Source organism: Erpetoichthys calabaricus, chromosome 1 (genome assembly GCF_900747795.2).
Source record: "Erpetoichthys calabaricus chromosome 1, fErpCal1.3, whole genome shotgun sequence".
NCBI classification, from domain to species: Eukaryota; Metazoa; Chordata; class Cladistia; order Polypteriformes; family Polypteridae; genus Erpetoichthys; species Erpetoichthys calabaricus.
The window spans coordinates 73,978,105-73,997,652 of record NC_041394.2 but is presented as its reverse complement, the minus strand read 5'-3'; the positions used below and the strand labels follow the sequence as shown (position 1 = coordinate 73,997,652).

The window sequence follows — 19,548 nt, the reverse complement described above, 5'->3', positions numbered from 1 at the left end:
CGGAGTGACTAGGCAGCCTTTTATAAGGATAACACTGCGCATCTCTGATGGGGTGGGGACAATAAAAGGCATCCAAAAACAAGGCCTGTTCCACCAGTACTTGGCCAGGAAAACGCACCTACATGTGGTCAAAAAAACTTCAAAATCTCTCATTCTCACTTCTTGGAGCTTCTGCACACTGTTGGGTTGAACACTGCCAAACAACCACCTTAGAAAACAGCCCAAGTTGCCTCACAGCTAAAGTGGTATAGGATAGTCATCTGCATCCCAAGTCTCACTGATGAATTATCCATTACTGAAACCACTGGCAGGTATACGTTGTTCTGGAAAGGCCAGTCTTAATCAGAAATCCAGATCCATGAAATTGGCTTTGCTGTCAAGTATGAACTCTTGTCCATTACCAACACAACATTTCAGCTCCCCGACAAACAAAAGACAACATGGATGTATTCTCCATCAAAGAACGGGTACATTCTCGACTACATTGCTGTCCATTGGTGTGATCTCTAGCATTTTTTGATCACATGAGCAATGCAATGAGCAGAATGTTGGACAAACCATAAACTTGTCCAGTACATCCTCCACACTGTACTCATACCACCTACTAGTAGACAACCCTCCAAGCCACACATCAACGTGGCATACCTTGCACCATCGACATCACAGACACATTGACAACTCATCTTTACACTCAGCTTGAACACTAATCAATCCCAACTATGGATAGTGACATCACAATTACCAATCCAGATGTTAATAAAGTGTGGAACTCACAGCTCACAACTCTCCAAGAAAAACAAACTGACGTCCAAGCCTTGAGGAACAAGAAAGTTCCCAGGGAAGACATTGTACTTGCCAAAATATATAAATTTGGGGGACTTAATCATCTTGTCAAGTTGACAGAATTCTTCTGTGTTGGAAGCTCAGCAAGATTCCCGACTCATGAAAACATGCTACCATCATTGTCATCTACAAGAGGAAGGAGGACTGATTGGTCTGAGGAAAGAGACTTGGTATTTCACTATTGGATGTTGTTGGAAAAGTCACTGCATGTGTCATGCTTCTCCAGCTAATCTGTCATGCTGCCTACAGGGTACATCTGGAGTTGCACACTGGTTTTTGGCCCAAACACAGAACAATTGATGTGATCTTCATCGCTCAGCAACTCCTGGGGTCTCATGTTTAAATGGTGCGTACACACAAAAATGTTGTGTATGCCCATTTCCAGGCTCACATTGCAGTGTATAAAAACTAAACTTGGCGTAAAGCCATGCACATTCTCACGCCAGCTCAATCCATTGCATACGTAAGTTTTCGGCTCTGTTTTGCAAACTGGTGGCACCCAGCGACAAAGCAGTGCTACTGTTCTTGTGTGGTTTCCCTTTATTTTTTAGATTTACATCCCTGATGCGGCTTTATCAGATACACTGAAATGAACCACATATCGTTCATTAGTTTAAGGCATCTTATTGTAATTAACCTGTAACCATATAATGGTGCACGGAATGGCCAAACTATTCCAAATACCATAGCTGTTTTATCATTGTTACTAGACATTAAGCCCATTGCAATAACGGGTGCTAGAACAGTAGTGCATAAACATTAATAGGAACAGTCTATATTAAATGGCAAGGGACCTTGACCTCATTCTGTTTCTTGTCTTAATTTTTTTTTGTCAAAAATATTTTTGCAAGAAGCCTAAATAGATAGAAGTAAAATAATAATAAAAATAAAATAGAAACGTATATGACAATACAGTAAGTATAATTAATATTACATTTATCCTCTCCTCTGTGGCTGTTGATTGATGTGTTGTGTCTGTTTGAAGATCTCCTATCCTGCCTCTCTTTATTTTAGCTTGCTGTGGCATCTCTCCAGCAAGTACTGTGCAGTTCCCCAGCAAGTATTTTAATCTGTGTTGGCGTGCAGCTGATTATTGTATGCGTGGCGTCTCCCCAGCAACGGATTTTATGTGCGCGAAAATAAATCTACTTTTAAAAATCATCCTATTGTAATATCATGAAAATTCGTATATTTAGGAAAACCCCTTCAACGACTGACACTTTACACTTTACTGGGCCAAGCTTCTTAATCGCAAATCTGACATCCTCAGAGTGAACACTTGCACAACAACAAACACTAATCCCACCTCTTTGGGGAAGCTGGTCTCCGCGTCTCAGTACCCAATTGGATTTTTCGTGCCTTATGTTTTAGGTGTTACCTCATTTACAGAAATCCGATTGGATCGGCTGCGCGATATTTTATAGGTCCCGCCCTCTCTATCTTGTGTGACGCGTCAGTCGTCTTTTGAAGCATCTGCTAGAGGCCGGTGACTCTGCCACTCATTCCGCCCTTTCCTGTACTTCCGCCTTGTCCGTAATATGCGTTTAATTTTCTGTCACAACAGTAGGCAATTAGCAGAGTCTCCCCAGGAACTGATGTAATGTGTGGAGTGCAGCTGATAATCGTGGCTGTGACGTCTCTCCAGCAAGTACTGTGCAGTTCCCCAGCAAGTACTTTAATCTGTGCTGGCGTGCAGCTGATTATTGTATGTGTGGCGTCTCCCCAGCAACGGATTGTATGTGCACGGCCGTGAGTATCCAATCAGCACTCTCCCCAGCAATGATGTCCTTTATTAAAGAGTGCCCCGTGCATGCGCACTTCACCAGAAGACACACAGTCACGGACACACACAGGGATTTTATTAAAGAGGATTCTCAGTGCACCACTCAGAGTATTTTAACCCACTTTATCTAAGTGTTGAATCACAGCTAAACAGCAGCTGATCAGAAAGTTCTACGGCAGACTGTGTCGAGAGCAGAGAGAATTATCAGGATACAGCTTCTAGCACATGCTGCCTTGGGCACAGTCTCTTTGAACTTCTCCCATTTAGCAAAAGGTTCAGAGCCTTCTCTGTAGGGACCTCGTGGTTTAGAAACAGTTTCATCCCAAAAACTATAAACGCACTCAATCAGTCCATCAAGTGCTCCTGGTAGAACTGTTTGTACTTATAAATACAATTACCTCACTGTAAACTTGCACTACAGTTGTAATATTACACAACCTGAGCTACTTATGCTTTCATATTGTATATTTTTTATTGTTTTCTATTGCATTACTAGCTGTTCCCCACGGCTCCGCCCGTGTAGCAGTGGAATAGGACAATGAACAAACAGGTATCGCTAGCTAGTGGGGGGGAGGTACACATCAACACATGGTGATACGTACAGCGACTCGAACGGAGGCTGGCATGTGAGTGAGGAGGGTCCCATCCGGCTCCCTACTCCTGACGTCAAGCTTTCCCCTCCCCTCGGCCCACAGCCTCTGTCTTGGATTAGTGCAAATAAATCGCTGTCGCAAGTGAACTATGATACTTAGTGTGATGAGGGAAGTCACAAAATCAACTGGAATGTTCAAGCAAATTATAGAAAAAAAACGAGATCTAAATCCGCTAAGTAGTTCCCTTGTGAAAAGCGGACAGACATACAGACTTTGGATTTTATAAATATAGATTATTATTATTATTATTGTTATTGTTGTTATTTTATCATTTTAAAGGAAAATAAGTTTATGGAGGATTTACATATTGAATCACATTGTACCATACAATAGCAATAAAGAAATTCAATTCAATTCAATTCAATAGAAGAGAGCACGTATTTACAGATGATGACGACTGGCTTCTAAGTCGATTTAGATTTCCAAGAGTATTCTTCTTGGAGCTCTTGATTTCATTTTTAAGATGAAATGCAGTAAAGTATGTATAGTACATTATACAGATACACTTTTAAATTCATTTAAATAATATATACTGTTAATAATTAAATGTGTGGGCATGGTGGCGCAGCAGTAGCAATGAGCTGGTGCCCCGTTCACAGATTGTCCATGCCTCGCGCTGTATGCTTGATGGGACTGGCGTGACCCTGGATGGATAGATGGATGGAATAATTAAACTTATACTATGAAGATATTTCAAAGTTCCTTAAAATTTTTTGAAGAATCAGAATTCTAAGCTTATAGATGGCTTGACATTTATTACAGAGCTGATTGTGTGGCGATAGGTTACTTGGAGAAAGAAAAGGAAGGACAGGAATTAAGGGTTAGTACGTTTGAAAGAGGCAGTTCTGCTGCAATAAATTATTTCAATGAGGGTTGCGCACGGAGCAGCAAGCACCTGGTGAGAGGCAGGAACAATCTCTGGATGGGTCACTAGGTCGTCACTAGCACTGCACCACCGTGCCCCCATGTTTTATACATGCTTTAATTCCTATCATCATGAAAATGATATCAAGTACATCTTAGTATTAAAATTGTTCAGAGAGCTGTAATATCATGAATGTAACGTATTCTGTGTCCTGTCGGTGTAAGAGAAAGCCTGTTTAAGGCCAGGTTTATACTTCACGCGACGCATGCTGCAGCGGACGCTCCTGCTACGCAAGCGTTGTAGTGTTTATACTTGTGCGCATACTTTACGTAAATCTGGAGGAATCCGCCAGGTGGAAGTGCGAGATATTATTATGGTGAGAACAAGTTCGGCTTCTCTGTGTTGTGAATTGCCTAGAACACCCATTAAATTCCGATGACACCTTACCACAATATCTCTGAAAATGATGTTTATTGATTAAATCCAGGGATGTGTCCATTCCAGCAAGCATTGGGCACGAGTGAGAAACAATCCCTGGACGAGGCCTCAGCTCATCGCAAGGTGAATACAAGCACACACTACACTAGCGTCATTTTAGCGGCACGAAATCCCCAAATCTGCATATCTTTGGAAGGAAACTGGAGCACACTGAGGAAACCCAGCAGGAAAACATGTAAACTCCAGACAGGGAATATCAGCAATGTGACTCCCTGCAAAACAGCAGCGCTAACGCTCCGCCACTGTGTCACCCCCATGTGTGTAATTATTAACAGTATTCATTATTTAAACAAAATTACCGATTTATCTGTAAAATGTAATATACATACTTTAATGCTTTTCATCATGAAAGTGATATCCAGTATAAATATAAGGATTTTAAATGTGCAGATTTGGAATATCATACATTTAATGCACTCAGTGTGGCGATCTATTGCTGGCGATCCGCTGCTGTCAGGACCAGAGGAAGCCCTAGAAAAAAAGACAGCACAGAAGACGGTATGTGAGATTTAAAATGTATAAAAATTAAAATGTATTGTGTCATTATGATCTGGAATATGCTACGCTTGAATATAAAAGCACCACAAATACATCTGTATGTCAGCATTTTGCTTCACCACATCGAACCATTTATCAAACATCGAAGCGCGCACACCGATCTCGTAGGATCTGCAAAGCGGCTTTCTGTCACATGTAGATAGTAAACAGAGACTCTGACGTCACATTTCAACTTTTAGCACACTGCGCCCCCCCTACTTTTTGCTGGTACTGCAACTCATACACGCGTCACGTTAATTTCTGAGGACCTGCTCAGAGGACGCATCAAATGAATGCTGAGAATGCGTGGCAGCCATGATGCGGGCGCATGTGTGTTCTGAGCGTTAAGTATAAACGAGCCCTAAGAAGCAACAACAACATTTATTTATATAGCACGTTTTCATACAAAGTATGTAGCTCAAAGTGCTTTACAAGATGAAGAAAGAAAAATATAAAAATAAGATTAGGCAATACTAAGTAGCAAAGAATAAAGTACAGTCCGATAGCCAGGAGAACAGAAAAAAAAAAAAAAAAAACTCCAGAGGGCTGGAGAAATAAACAAAATCTGCAGGGATCCCGAGGCCATGAGACCGCTCAGCCCCCACTGGGCAAAGTAGTGTGATTCACACACATAGAGTACATAGAAGAACACATAGAATACGAAGCATTTAAGGTGCTACTTTTGTTACGATGGGATTTGAGAAACTAGTAAATCAAATGATGTTAAGATGAAGTTTTACTTTAATGACAAAATAAACTACGTGATTAAAGTGGAAATTTTGAAATTAAAGTTGACATTTCGACCTTTTTTATCTACTGTGCCCCTATTTCTTTTTCTTTTCTCTGTACCCTAATACGCTTCCATATGACACTCAGACGGTGAGCTACGACTTGCCTTTTCATGGCGATTTTGATATCTGACCACTTCTTTTTTATTTCGGGCACTGTACGACTTTTTGAAGTTGAACTTTTGACTTTCTCCGCCACTCTATGTCACTTGATCAACTTCCTATTGCTGTTTATATCACTTCTTAAACCAACAAATAGTACGTTTTTCCTTGCCTCCACTTGGTATTTGCTGAAATTCTTCTATTTTCCCTGTGCTTTTGCCATTGTCTTTTCACAGAACGCTGAACTTAAGGGGCTATTTATATTGATTTGCATATTCAAAGAGGTGTAATTCTGGGAGTAGTCGGGGAGGGGTGGCAGATGCGAGCACGTGCGTTACTTTCACGCTGATCAGGATTTATATAGCAGAAGAATGTGAAAGTTGGCATACGCATAGATTTATGCATCCAGATTTTTTTTGTGCACACATTGCTGTTTTTGTCTGTATGCCATGTTTTAGAGTGAATTCTACACACAGCGTTATACATGTGGCCCCTAGAAAAAGCCCAGTAAAACTAGTGTGACATCAGCTTTGCCTTCAATTGGCCTATGGAAAGGAAATTAACACTGTCAACCATAAGATGCTTTGGGAAGAGCTCTGTAAGTTTGGATATCACCCAAAATTCCTTACTGTGCTCAGCTACTCCCTTGATGGAAAGAGTGTTCTAGTTGGAAGAGAAACATTTGCTCCCTTTGAAATCATAGTTGGTGTTGGGCATGGTTGCATCCGGGGTCTTGCATTCTTCAACATATGCCTTGTCACCACCACTCTTCTCTCCAGAAATGTGTTGAACGTCACTGATGAAGTGCAGATTCAGTCCCAACTGAATGGCAATATTTTCAATCCCCAAAGATTGTCATGCACTTGACAACCTCTCATGCAATCATCTATGAGTTCCACTATGCTGATGCTGTTGCTGGTATAGTTCTTCACTCAGAAAGCCTTCAGAGAACTGCCAAGTCCTTACACTAGACCTATTCCTGGATGGGCCAAGAAATCCGCACTTCCAAGATGCTGACCCTTCAGACTGTTCCAGCACATAAATCGGCACCTCTGCAAGCATGACTTCTCTAACCAGAATCCATGCATGGCAACCAAGATTCTAGTGTATTACACATTGGGTATATCAGCTCTTTTATGAATGTGAGTCCTGGACTCCCTACAGCAATCAAATCCGTATCCTAGAAGCATTCCACATCCACTGCCTCAAGAAGATCCTGGACATCACTTAGGAAGACAGGATTCCACTCTAAAATTCCAGAATACTGCTCATCAATCATAGATGAAGCCATGATGCTCAGCTGTGTGTACTGCTGGACTGGACACGTTATCTACATAAGATGTAGCTTCCCTAGATGGTCCTGTATGGTAACTCACAGAAGAATCCTGACCTTGGGATCACCTGAAGAAACACTGGAAGGACCATTTAAAGCGTTCTCTAATGTCCTGCTCCATTTCACATAGGCAGCTCAAGACATTTACTCGGGATTGTGTGCTTTGGAAGAAGACCATCATTGAAGGGTCTGTCACTTCGAACAGCAATGGACTCATCAAAAAGAAAAGATAGTGGTAACACATCTATTGATACCAACTACTGCACCTGTAGGGGGGGGTGGACCCGTTGTGTCCCTAGGTCTTCCTTTCCTGAATTGGGCTGTTCTCCCACCAGCTAACACATAGGAGGGGGAGATGTCAGATCTGATCACTGTCAGATTGAATGACAGCCATGACTGATGGGTGGGTAGCACAGACAAAAGGGATATGTTCAGATTTTTAACAAACATTAATTTTGAAATAACTTACAATATTTCTATGGGCAGGATAATTGACAGCATGTGCAGAAAAGCTCAGTATGCAAATGATTACATTGTATTTGTAGAACATAAACTATATTACACTAGTAAGTCACAGAAAAAGGATTTAATAAATGACAGCTTCCTAGACACATTAGGAATTTCTCATTACTATTCTATAATATTTCAGTAACTATTTACCACTCTGATGCTGATCTTTCTGATCATAAAACAGGTAATAGCAATTGACAAGAAGATTAATTAATGATTAATTAATCATAATTAATTACAGAATTATGGTATTTGAGGGTTCCTCTACAGTTCAAAAAACTGTATCAAAAACAGTTATCAAAAAACTGTGACACACAGGCACACACACACACACACACACACACACAGAGAGACAGACACACACCCATCATTACAGTATCAATGTTTTCGGTATCAGGGGACCCTAAAATGTTGAGATCTGTCGAAAATTGAAGATCAAAATTTTTGACGAATCTAAAGCTTTTGCTACTCCACCATAGGTGATAGGTTATGGTGGGGGAAGGCACGAAGCAAAAGGGCCGTCTTCACTTAGTACCCAGCCCAGTCTAAAAGGAAAAAAAAAATTACAGCAGATGACAACTTTTTAGACATAAACCTAAACTCAAATATTACTCAACTCAACTATTACTCTGTAAATATGACTGCTCAGAAGGTCTTTACAATAACACTTCAAATGTTAACATGCCAACAGCAAATAATGTTTAAAAAAATAGTCTAGAAAACATTATTGAAAGTTCTTATACATAATTATTTGGAATATTGTCTCTTTGTGTGATTCTATGCTGATAGTCAATATTTCCTCAGGAAAACCTTATACTTTATACATAAACCGTTTTAGTAAATAATGCTCTTTCATCACACAACCAACTTATCTGATCCATTAATTTGGTTACATACAGTATGTCAGAGCAGGTCTGTGTCAGTATGCTGCTGCCACATGGAGATAAAAAATAAGAAAAAAATCAGAAACAAGCTGTTATGGCTATTGACCTATTATCATATGTGTATCTGAAAATAATCAAGCAAATGAGATAAATGTAGGAATGTATGCAAAGAAAATGACCAGAATGAGAGCTTGAGACATTAAAAGATTAGTCCTAGAAAGTTGATTCAGTTCATCTGGACATAGTTCTTTTCCAGGGAGATAGGTTACATCACTCATCCAAGTGACTTCCTCAGTCTCAGTTGACTGCAGGCTTCTCCAACCTTATAAACAGTACCTTTGCATAATGACCAAAACTAGCACCATTGACTAACAATGGGCCGTGTGATCAATGATATGCAAATTGTCCATTGGTCAATGGCCATGAGTACCATTCACAGAGAGTTGGGGAATGCCTGCAATCACAGCATTGTAAGGTGAAAGATGTACCCTTAGGCCCCCTCCTTGGTTCAAAGATGGTCGTTCCTTTTTCACGTAAATGGCCTCCTTGACTCCTCGCTCAAACCAGCGTTCCTCCCTGTCCAGGATTTGCACATCTTCATTACTGAAAGAGTGACCACTGTGCTGTAGGTGTAAATAGACTGCAGAGTCCTGGCTTGATGAGGTAGCTCTTCTATGTTGTGCCATCTGCTTCGCCAGTATTTGTTTGGTTTCCCCGATGTATAATTCACGGCAATCCTATTGGCACTTAACTGCATAAACTATATTACTCTGTCTGTGTTGGGGCATCCGGTCCTTGGGGTGGACCAATTTTTGCCGTAGCGTGTTTTGGGGTTTGAAAGCCACCGAGACCTGGTGTTTTCAAAAAATGTGTCTCAGCTGTTCCGATACACCTGAAATCATTAGGGATCACCAAAGGTTTTCGCTTAGGCTGCGGTTGTCATTTTCTCAGGGCCTTTTGGATGTGATGTTCTTCTGCTTCCCTGGCCGCTGCGTCTGTGGGTATGGTGTTTGCTCTGTGTTGTAGAGTCCTGATGACACCTATTTTGTGCTCTAGTGGATGGTGAGAGTCAAACCTTAAATACTGATCCATATGCGTTGGTTTACAATTGCATATCATTGATCACACTGCCCATTGTTAGTCAATGATGTGAGTTTCAGTTATTATGCAAAGGTACTGTTTATAAGGTTGGAGAAACCTGCAGTCAACTGAGACTGAGGAAGTCTCTTGGATGAGTGATGTAACGTATCTCCCTGGAAAAGAACTATGTCCAGATGAACTGAATCAACTTTCTAGAATTTCCTTACCTGGATTATTGAGCATGCATCGAGACATAAAAGATTAGTCATTTATTCAGAGCTGAAGGAATTTGGGCCAGAGTTTGAGGATATGTTTAGTTTCTTCCATTTTTTCTTTAACGTTGTCTTTAAAACCCTGTGAAAGGGTAATAACAGAAAGATCAGTGTAGCTATGATAATATGTAGGCAGTTCTAATTTTACGTGATGCATTTACTGTGAATCATTTAACCAATTAAATTATACAGGTATTTAACCTGTATTAACAATCTTTCCCGTAGAAAAATGTTATTAGTGAATGGCGCTGGTTGTTAATGGGCTCCCTTTTAAAAATTAACAACGATGTTTCAGGTTTAATAAATGTTTTGCTTTGCAGTGACGAGGCACACAAGGTCCACATTTGACTCTTCCGTTATAAACTCAGCACCTACAAACCTGGGTAGAAGAGCAGGCTTTTTCTCAGTTGCAACGAGCCCTTAAAAGCAGGTCACTCTCTTTTTATAAAAGTGAAGTTAACCTTCATCTCAGAAGGAGGCATCAAACTAGTAAAAGGTCTTATGATTCTGGAGGGCACTCACTGTCCTACTGCAATCTCAGCATACAGCATCATGGAGGATCTGGGCTCCTACCTTTTGGATAGAACTTTAAAATAAGGCTCAGTTGTTCTAGTGTGGAATGTAAAGTGCCATTTCATTATTGTTTGTTTTGTTAAAGAAAAAAAAATTAGAGGGGAATTGAACAACGATAGGAATCAATTAAAACAAAAACATTAAAACAAAACAACTATATTCTGAATGTTTTGCCAAGTTTAACCATGGGAGTCGGTTTCACTGTTACAAAGGCAGTAGGGTCTATAGTAAAGACAACTGTGAAAGTAAGCTCATTTTTAATAAACATCAGTTTCTAATGATGGAAAGATAATATTAGGATTTAAGGTAAAATGGCACAGAGGAGAAAGAAGCATTAGCTGTAACTAGGGAAATATTCAAAATATTCCTTAAACTGTCTTCCAGTGTATAAGCCAACTCCAAAACAATCATCAATATATGTTTTTACACAATTCAGCCAGAAAGGCTGAGTAATCAGAAGAAAATAACAATCCTCTGGCAACTCTGTGGATTTGGTAATAAAAAGCATTAATAATAAGAACTAGCTCTAAGTGTAATAAGAGTACACATAAAATAGTCCTTAACCTGATGTCTGCTACATAACCCTCCCATTCAACTTTACTTTCTTAAAAATAACCAACATTCTTTTTACTTTTTTGGGTCGAGGTAAGTTGTACTTTGCAAGATGTAGTCTAATATTATTGTTTCTTTAAAAGTAGGATGGCCACCTGGGGAAACTGATGCTTAGACAAGCCTTTTACAACAAGTGTCTGTGAAATCAGCAATGACCAGATGGAGAGAGACCCACTGGATCAGATAGACAATGTATATATTTCACTCAGTGCAGTAGAAAATTACTTACTTAACTATGATGATCTGGCCAACATTAATCTTTGTGTGCAGCCATATTTTTGTTTATTTATTTTATTGATGTTAGTGCTTTCCTTTGATGTGTATGCCCTTATTTAAATAGTAAATATGCTGAAATCTACAAGAAAGTTAAATTCAGTCCTCAACACAATGCACATCTTAGGTAAAGTAAATCTATAAAACATATACAGTATATTTTATTTTATTAGATAGAAAATGTCTTATTCAATATACAGTATTGCTGACTGCTCAATTCAGATTATGTGGCTTTTACTGTTAATGGCATTTTAATTGATGATCTGTTTCTAAGCCTGTCCATGTGGCTAATACCTGCCTTCTTTATATAGGACTATTACCATGATACTTATTTTACTTGAAAGCCAATGAAGTCAAAGTAGTTTAGAATTGACATCCATTAATCTGTCATTTGATTTTTTTCTGTTTCAGACAAGACACCTCCACTTCAGTTGCTTGATTTGTCCCATGAATAATATCTTACTATATTTGGTTAAAAAAAAAACAAACACTCCAGTCTTTCTATAGCCATTTGTGAGTGAGACTGGGACAAAGAAAAAGAGAAACAGTATAGAAGGTTATTCATTATGTACACATTGACTTACTAGTACAGCCCATATCTAGAGGATCAGTGTTCAATCGGCTGAACCCTGTAATGCAAATGCACAGCTCTGCTCCATGTTTTGTTGTTATGGTGTTTGGTGGACATTGACGACATGGGCCAGTCTCATTTGCTGGCTTGTAGAACCCCATCTTGCAAGCTGATAGAAAAAGATGCATTGCATATGTTATTTCTTAATCTTATTTTTGGCAAAAATCAAACTAGCTGATTTTTTTGATATTCAATTTAAAAATAAATCAAAGCAAAACAATTATATGGTATTTTTTCTGATAAAATGAAAAATGTTTTATAAAAATTCATATAATTTTATATACGGACCTTGACAGATATGTTCTTTTTGTTCAAAGCCTTTGTCACAGGTACAGTATCCTTGCAAATTCCCCCAAAGCCCATCTATTTGACACTCTCTAGTTGGGGGTGAATCCTCCAAGGCATTTTCTACACAGGTACCAACAGTGTTACCAGTTCCTCCAATGCTGGTCTGGAAGGTAACCAGGTTCTCAGTATATGCGGGACACTTTTTATAATACAGCCTTGACCTGACCAGGAATAGACATGGTCCATCATATTCAAATGCCAAATAGAATCCTGACCTGGAAAGGGATCCAAGATAAATACCAGAAAAAATGTTGATATGTTCAAAAATCGTTTGTACATCAGCATTATACGCAACATATTTTTCACTGTTTACTTCAATTTTTTTTGCCTTGGTGAAACTAATTCTCTCTTCATTTTCTGACTGAATCAGGTAGACATGCAGTTGATTAGTGCAAACTAGAAAACCTGGTTCACAGGTTTCAATAGCAAATTCCAAGTCTAGAAAGAGATGTTGTGCTTCTCCCTTATCTGTCCAGTCACTCCAGAACCGCTTGTTCTCTTGTTTGTAGAGAGAGTTGCACACTTGATAAACTATTTGGTTATGCACTGATTTGTAGGACATCTTTGTGCCTTTTACCTAGGAAAAAATAAAGAATATATTGAGCTTCTGTAAAATTTTAATTTTGCCTTGGAGACAAATAAAATATCTATCTTTCTAATACTCTTCCTTTGTACTTGATCACAGCACATTTGTTACGTTATATATACATTAAAACCATAAGTTTGCATGTAAATAATTATTTTTGGTTCCTAATTACAATACCTCAGTTAATGATAATTTTATTTTTACCACTAATAACAAGTGGTAAAAAAATCCAAGCTTTGGTTTTGCTTCCTTAAAAAAGAAAAACATTTTTAGTGACAGTTGTGGGTAATTAAGCTAGTCATTATGTAGTCCTTTTTTAGTTTTTAATTCTTGCTCTTCCAGTTTGGTCTTGTTGATTGAGTTTTCTTGTCTTCACTTGGTATTTAGATCCTTTTGCCTGCAACTATATCTCAGTCTACCCCATTCAATTAATGTCCATCTCTTGGTCTTGTTTCTCTTTCTTCTCTGCCACGTTGGACTTTAAACAAATCATAATAAACAGATCCTAAGCACTTAACCAAAAGATTACACCAGGGGGGTATTTTTCGTATGTGGATTAGTCGTTTAGCCAGATGTAATTGTTGATGATTTGGTTTGACTCTGAAATATTTCCTTCGGGTTTTCATAGTGTTTCCTGGACACCTGTGTGTGCAGACAATAAAAGAGGCGTTTCATGCCATTGCAGGTAGGTAACACACAGGCTGAAACACCCACAGTTCCATGAAGAATCTCAATCAGCCTAACATTCTCATTACCAGGATTTCCAAATGTGATTGGGGCACATGGGAGTTTGATCAAACATTATTTGGAAAATGTACCTCTCCTCCTGATGAATAATCAGACACAGTGTCTTTATCAAATATTTGACCTTCGTCAATATCTCGTTGGTCAGACACAGGTTCAAGGGATATGACATTCCCTGCAACTGACCCAACAAAAAAGAGGGCTATATGAAACATACCTATGGCACACATGGAGGACAAATATATGCAATGACCATCCTTTACCTGACATTAAGTGACCACTGCATCTTGCCACTGGTTCTGAGGAGGAGCTGGAATGCCCTCAGAAACAGGGCAATGGGCATTTTGCTGGAGAGCCAACTCTTCTGCAGGGGTTAGGTGTGGACCGCGTGGACCTCCACCTGTTTTTTGCTTGTCTGCCTTCTTTTTAGCTTTAAAATTAATGTTTTTTATATTATGATTATTTATGTCAACAATTCTTTAAATAGTTATATACCAATATTTACCAGTTTGAAGTATATTCTTGTACTTCACTTTAACCTGTTCCCATGTTCTCCTTGTGCTCACGTTTGATCTGGAATTATGGTATATTAAATAATAATTAATCTGACACATAGCAAATGAAACGCTGCTTTCAGTAAGTACAATGCACACTACTTAGCGTTTAATTTGTCGGCCACTTTTTGCCACCCATCTTTTCTGGTCTGGGCGGCTTTTGCAGTGTTACCCCTTGTGCATATTAAATCTTGACATTCTTCATGTCCTTCGAATAAAAGGTCTTGCGCCGCTTCTGTGAAAAAAAAAATGTGCCCGTTCTTTCGTCATTTTGTTACAGCCTATCAAAGACTTGCTGATCATGTTTGCTAGACTCAATATATATGGGCTTTTCACTCAACGTGGGCGCGCGCATTCATCTCATATGATTAGATCCAGCTAGATTAATCTAATACACGGCTGCATTTGAAAAACCGACCTATCCCGGATGAGTGTCACCGGCATTAACTTATCCAAGATGAGGCACCTGATCTCGGATGATTTAAGCGATGTACGAAAAATACCCCCCAGGTACTATAGATATCCAATAACCAGAGCTGCTCACAATGAAGATAAAAACAACAAACAACAATGTTAAATTTAAGAGAACAACCAATGCAAAGAAAGTTTTGAGGTTTGAGGAGCCGATTTTATTAGAGTTCAGGTGGCTTCCATCATTGGTAGCATACTTGATGAATTGGTGATAATCTGAGACATTGCGTAAAGGGCTCAACTCACAAAGGGTTAAGGAAAAACAATTAATAAATTAAAGAAACATGAAGATAACACAATCAAAAAACTGGAAAAAACAGTAGAGGAACCTGAACTCCAACTAAATTATAACACACCCACTGGACTGCTTTGTACAAAATCATCAATCCTGCTATATGTATATATTATAATGAAGAGTAGCTAAGCTAGTTCTGTAGCACTAACTATCAAATAACCTTTAATTTACCTTTAGGTAGATGGTTTCCTTAAAAAAAACTCACTAGATACCTATGATTGAATCTCAAGCAATGACTTAAACGTAAAAGGCCAAATAAGAAATAAACTGAAATTATCTTAATATCGAGGAACATTACTTATTAAAGATTTCTTTGATTTAAAGAGAATGAGAATACACCTGAAAAAGGGAATATACAGTATATGCATCAGTTCCCAAACTGTAACCCACATTAATGCTAAAAAGAACTCTGTCTATTCCTGTAGGAAAGATTAAGAAAATATTTAAGAAGCCAATTCCCCTCACCAGTTAAAGTTACCATAATTAGTAATCAGCTAGTAAAGTAATTTCTTTGCTTAGATATGTATGACCATTGGTTCTAACACCATTAAAAAGACTCTGATAAAGACTTTTTAATGGTGTTAGGTTTTCTAATGTATTGAGTTACATTTTATGTAGCTATATGAACTCCAGTACAATAAGGAGAAACACAGTAACAAATAGAATGCATTAACTTTGCTGTTCTTAGCCACAATTCCGTGCATCACATTAAAGTCTGACATTCACTTACACTGAATTTTACGAAGTTATTTATTAGTTTACAAGATTTAAAAGTAATTGGTAACTATTTAGCCAAGAGCACATGAAGAAAGACATCAGAGGTACTCGAGTCAGTTTTATAATACTCTAGGTTATCTATGTAGATCACAGGATTACAAGAACTGATACCAATGGTTAAAATTGTTCTGCTCTGTTACACCTATAATAGAGGTGTAGCCTGCAAACTTAAACTCAGATGTTGAAAATGTCTTAACTTCACTATTTGCTTTGTTATCCACATGTTTCCTTATTGAACCAAAAGGATCAGTAATTTAATTTGAAAATGAGATTACAAAGTGTATATGGTAGAACATCCATCCATCCATCATCCAACCCACTATATCCTAACTACAGGGTCACGGGGGTCTGCTGGAGCCAATCCCAGCCAACACAGGGTGCAAGGCAGGAAACAAATCCCGGGCAGGGTGCCAGCCCACCGCAGGGCACGCGCACACATACACACACCACGGATAATTTAGAATCACCAATGCACCTAACCTGCATGTCTTTGGACTGTGGGAGGAAACCAGAGCACCCGGAGGAAACCCATGCAGACATGGGAAGAACATGCAATCTCCACGCAGGGAGGACCTGGGAAGCGAACCCAGGTCTCCTAACTGCGAGGCAGCAGTGCTACCCACTGCGCCACCGTGCCACCCATGGTAGAACAACAGACTAATATTTAAAAACTATTTTAAATAATAGACTTCAAAACATAAGCAGTTCCACAAAAAAGAAAACCAATCAGTCCTAGAGGCATACTTGGTGCATTTGCTCATTCTCTGTGGAATTTCATAAACACAATGCTTATAATTCTTGTACAAAAGGATATTGCTGCCTTCAGGTTTTAAAGATGCATTTAGGTAAAAGGACTTACCACTCTTGGCATTTCAGTATTCCATTCTTTAAGAGGTTCTTGACTGAAGTCAATAAGAATGCCTACAAGAGAAAAGAATACTATCAAATACGTATATACTATACACTAGCCGACGCCCACTGTACCATACGGCGGTGTAAGAATAGGAACGGAAAACGGTGAGAAGGGAATTCAGAAATCAAGAAGAAATAAATACTTTTGGAAAGACGCAGTTGTGAATAGGTATTTTGGTGGAGACGACAGATAATGAGTCGAAAGATCTAACCCTAGAAAAAGCCATGTAAAACTGATGCTTCTGAAATTCGATTACGGAAATATAATCAATAACAACCCCAAAATGATGTTGTTGTAGAATGTCTCTAAGTAATTCCTGCAGCTTAATCCAAAAGACTCGTACTACAATATCAGGTATGTGCTCTAGTCTTTGGGTATCCAACAGTGCATGAAGAATTTCCGGCCAAGCAGGATTACATGTGAAAGTGATAAATAAATCAGGCTTTCTGAATTTACATACTATGGCCATGGCATCATGATAGTTTTGTTGCATGTATCTTGGACTTCCTGGAAATGTGGACGGTAATATGATCATTTTGCCTACACGTACATTGTTATTTTCAGCGTTTGCTTGTAGTGCGTCTGATAGTCCTTTGTATTGTTCCAGGCGCAGATCTTGTTGATGTAATCTGAGATAGTTGAGAAGCGCGCCCACTGTTTTAACATACACATCTACGACGTACTGCTGGAATAGTTTGCAGCTGGAGTGCAAAATACTAAATGTATTCCTCATTGCTAATCTGTACGCGTAAAACTGGCATTGAGTAAGCCTTATTCGCTTGGCGGTTCTTTTATCGGGAACATGTTGTAAATCTTTGTGCCAGCCAATGTCTCTGTAAGGGAATAAAAATGGGTAAACCATAGGATCGCAATTCATATTGAACGTGGAAATCTGTTTACAGGAGTTACCTATGGGATAGATGCAAATGTCCCTTTCATCAGGTGGTTCGCCATCTTCTCCAACGAAAATTGGTGTGACATGTCGTAAATCCTGCTTAGGGTTTTTCTAGAAAACCATTCGTACAGATGCTGTTGGATTGGACTGAGCAATTTCATGCATGTGTTTGTATGATTTAGTGAAGGTGGTGAAGGTTCTCAGCATGGAATCTAGCTGGAGAAGTAAATTTTCGCTGCATGCAGAGTTTGCTTTATTTTGTAAGCGTACTTCAGCAGCTTGCGCTGTGTCAAAAACATACAACTGTCCATATCCTGGAGAGGTAGAAGTGTTAGCATATAGTGGAGAGATTTGGTGATAAATTTGTCCGTGTATTTTAAAACAGTATGGTCAGTGGCCAGGAGGTAGAGTTATGTGTGCACCCATGGAAGCAAACGCTAGAGAAGAGCTGTATTCTCGAATGTGTTCACAATAATTTTTAGCTTCTGATGTTTGCTGTGTAAGAAGCTGTTGTAAAGACACAGGTGGCTACCGCAAAAGGTGGTAAAGCTACTTTACCATTGTGGCAGCACCTCGAATACTTATTAGATGTATTATGCAGGCAGCGTGGGGAAGGGTTTGGAAGAGGACGAATAGGAATCGAGAAATGCTGTGTCGGCTGCGTGTGGGCGGGACCGGTTTTGAAGTGGAAGCAGGATGAACCAGAAGAGAAATATGTATGAGATTATTTGTTTCCTACCTGTGTTACTATATTTACTCTAATCTCAAGTCAAGTGTCCCTAAACATCATGAAATTTTAGAACAATATTTCACATTAAAAACATAATACTTTTCATTCTTCATCTAAGAGTCACTTTTAAAATTCTGAAGTTTACATTTTAGCTTTGATTATTTCATACATAACTAACATAACATAACTACAAATATAACAAACTTGATTATAATGACCATAGCAAGAGTATAATGAGTATTGCCCTTACAGCCAATGAAGCATGGCTAATTTGCATGCATAATCAGCCACATGCAGCAAATAGACTCAAAACAGGCATAGCCCCCTCCTCCTCATCAGAAAATCCGGACCCTAAAAAATAATACTAATAATAATAATAACAATAATAATAATAATAATAATTAATAATAACAAAATACATATTACTGTTTCTTTCTTCTTGATAGAAGAAAAAAGTGTAAAGCATCTGCACATATACATGGGAAACAAAAAAGAAATTTTAGCTACGCCCAGTGCAAAACTATGGAACAAGCCATACCAACATTGCCATTTTGTGGCATGGCCAATATGTACCCCAGGACTGGAACTCTCTGAGCACAATAATATATATTTTATTTACTTATTGTTAGTTTGTGGACATTTGTGGTATTTGTTACGCTTGCATCTTTTGTTGTTTAAGGCATAGTGATGCAGTTGTTAACACCGGTGCTTTACATCATGGATCACATTTTTGGCCACAATAATTGATCCAAAATATTTAGCAGATATTTCCCTAGCTCTCAGAGACACTTAAAAGAACTTTACACCATTATAATCCTTACTGCAAAGCAGCAGCACTACCACTGCGCCACCTGTGAGGACATTCCCATTGCCTTCCCCATTGACTTCAATCCCTTTCACAGAGTCCGGCCAATCTCACAGTGAAGCAAACTCCACAGGGTTTGTTCATCATTAGTACTTATTGGAGTTTATCTCACAATTTTTTGTTTTTCCTGACT

General features: G+C 38.8%; 1 protein-coding gene across 1 annotated transcript in view; it reads right to left on the bottom strand.

The window, feature by feature from the left end:
• The window catches only part of LOC114652044 (tyrosine-protein kinase receptor TYRO3-like), a 73,260-nt gene that overhangs the window by 31,514 nt on the left and 22,198 nt on the right, over positions 1–19,548 (bottom strand). Inside the window, exons 2-4 of the mRNA XM_028802215.2 lie at positions 16,872–16,933; positions 12,526–13,162; positions 12,191–12,346 (exon numbers count right to left, since the gene is read on the bottom strand). Coding sequence (XP_028658048.2) covers positions 12,191–12,346; positions 12,526–13,162; positions 16,872–16,933 — 855 coding nt within the window. The remainder of the gene's footprint in view (positions 1–12,190; positions 12,347–12,525; positions 13,163–16,871; positions 16,934–19,548) is intronic.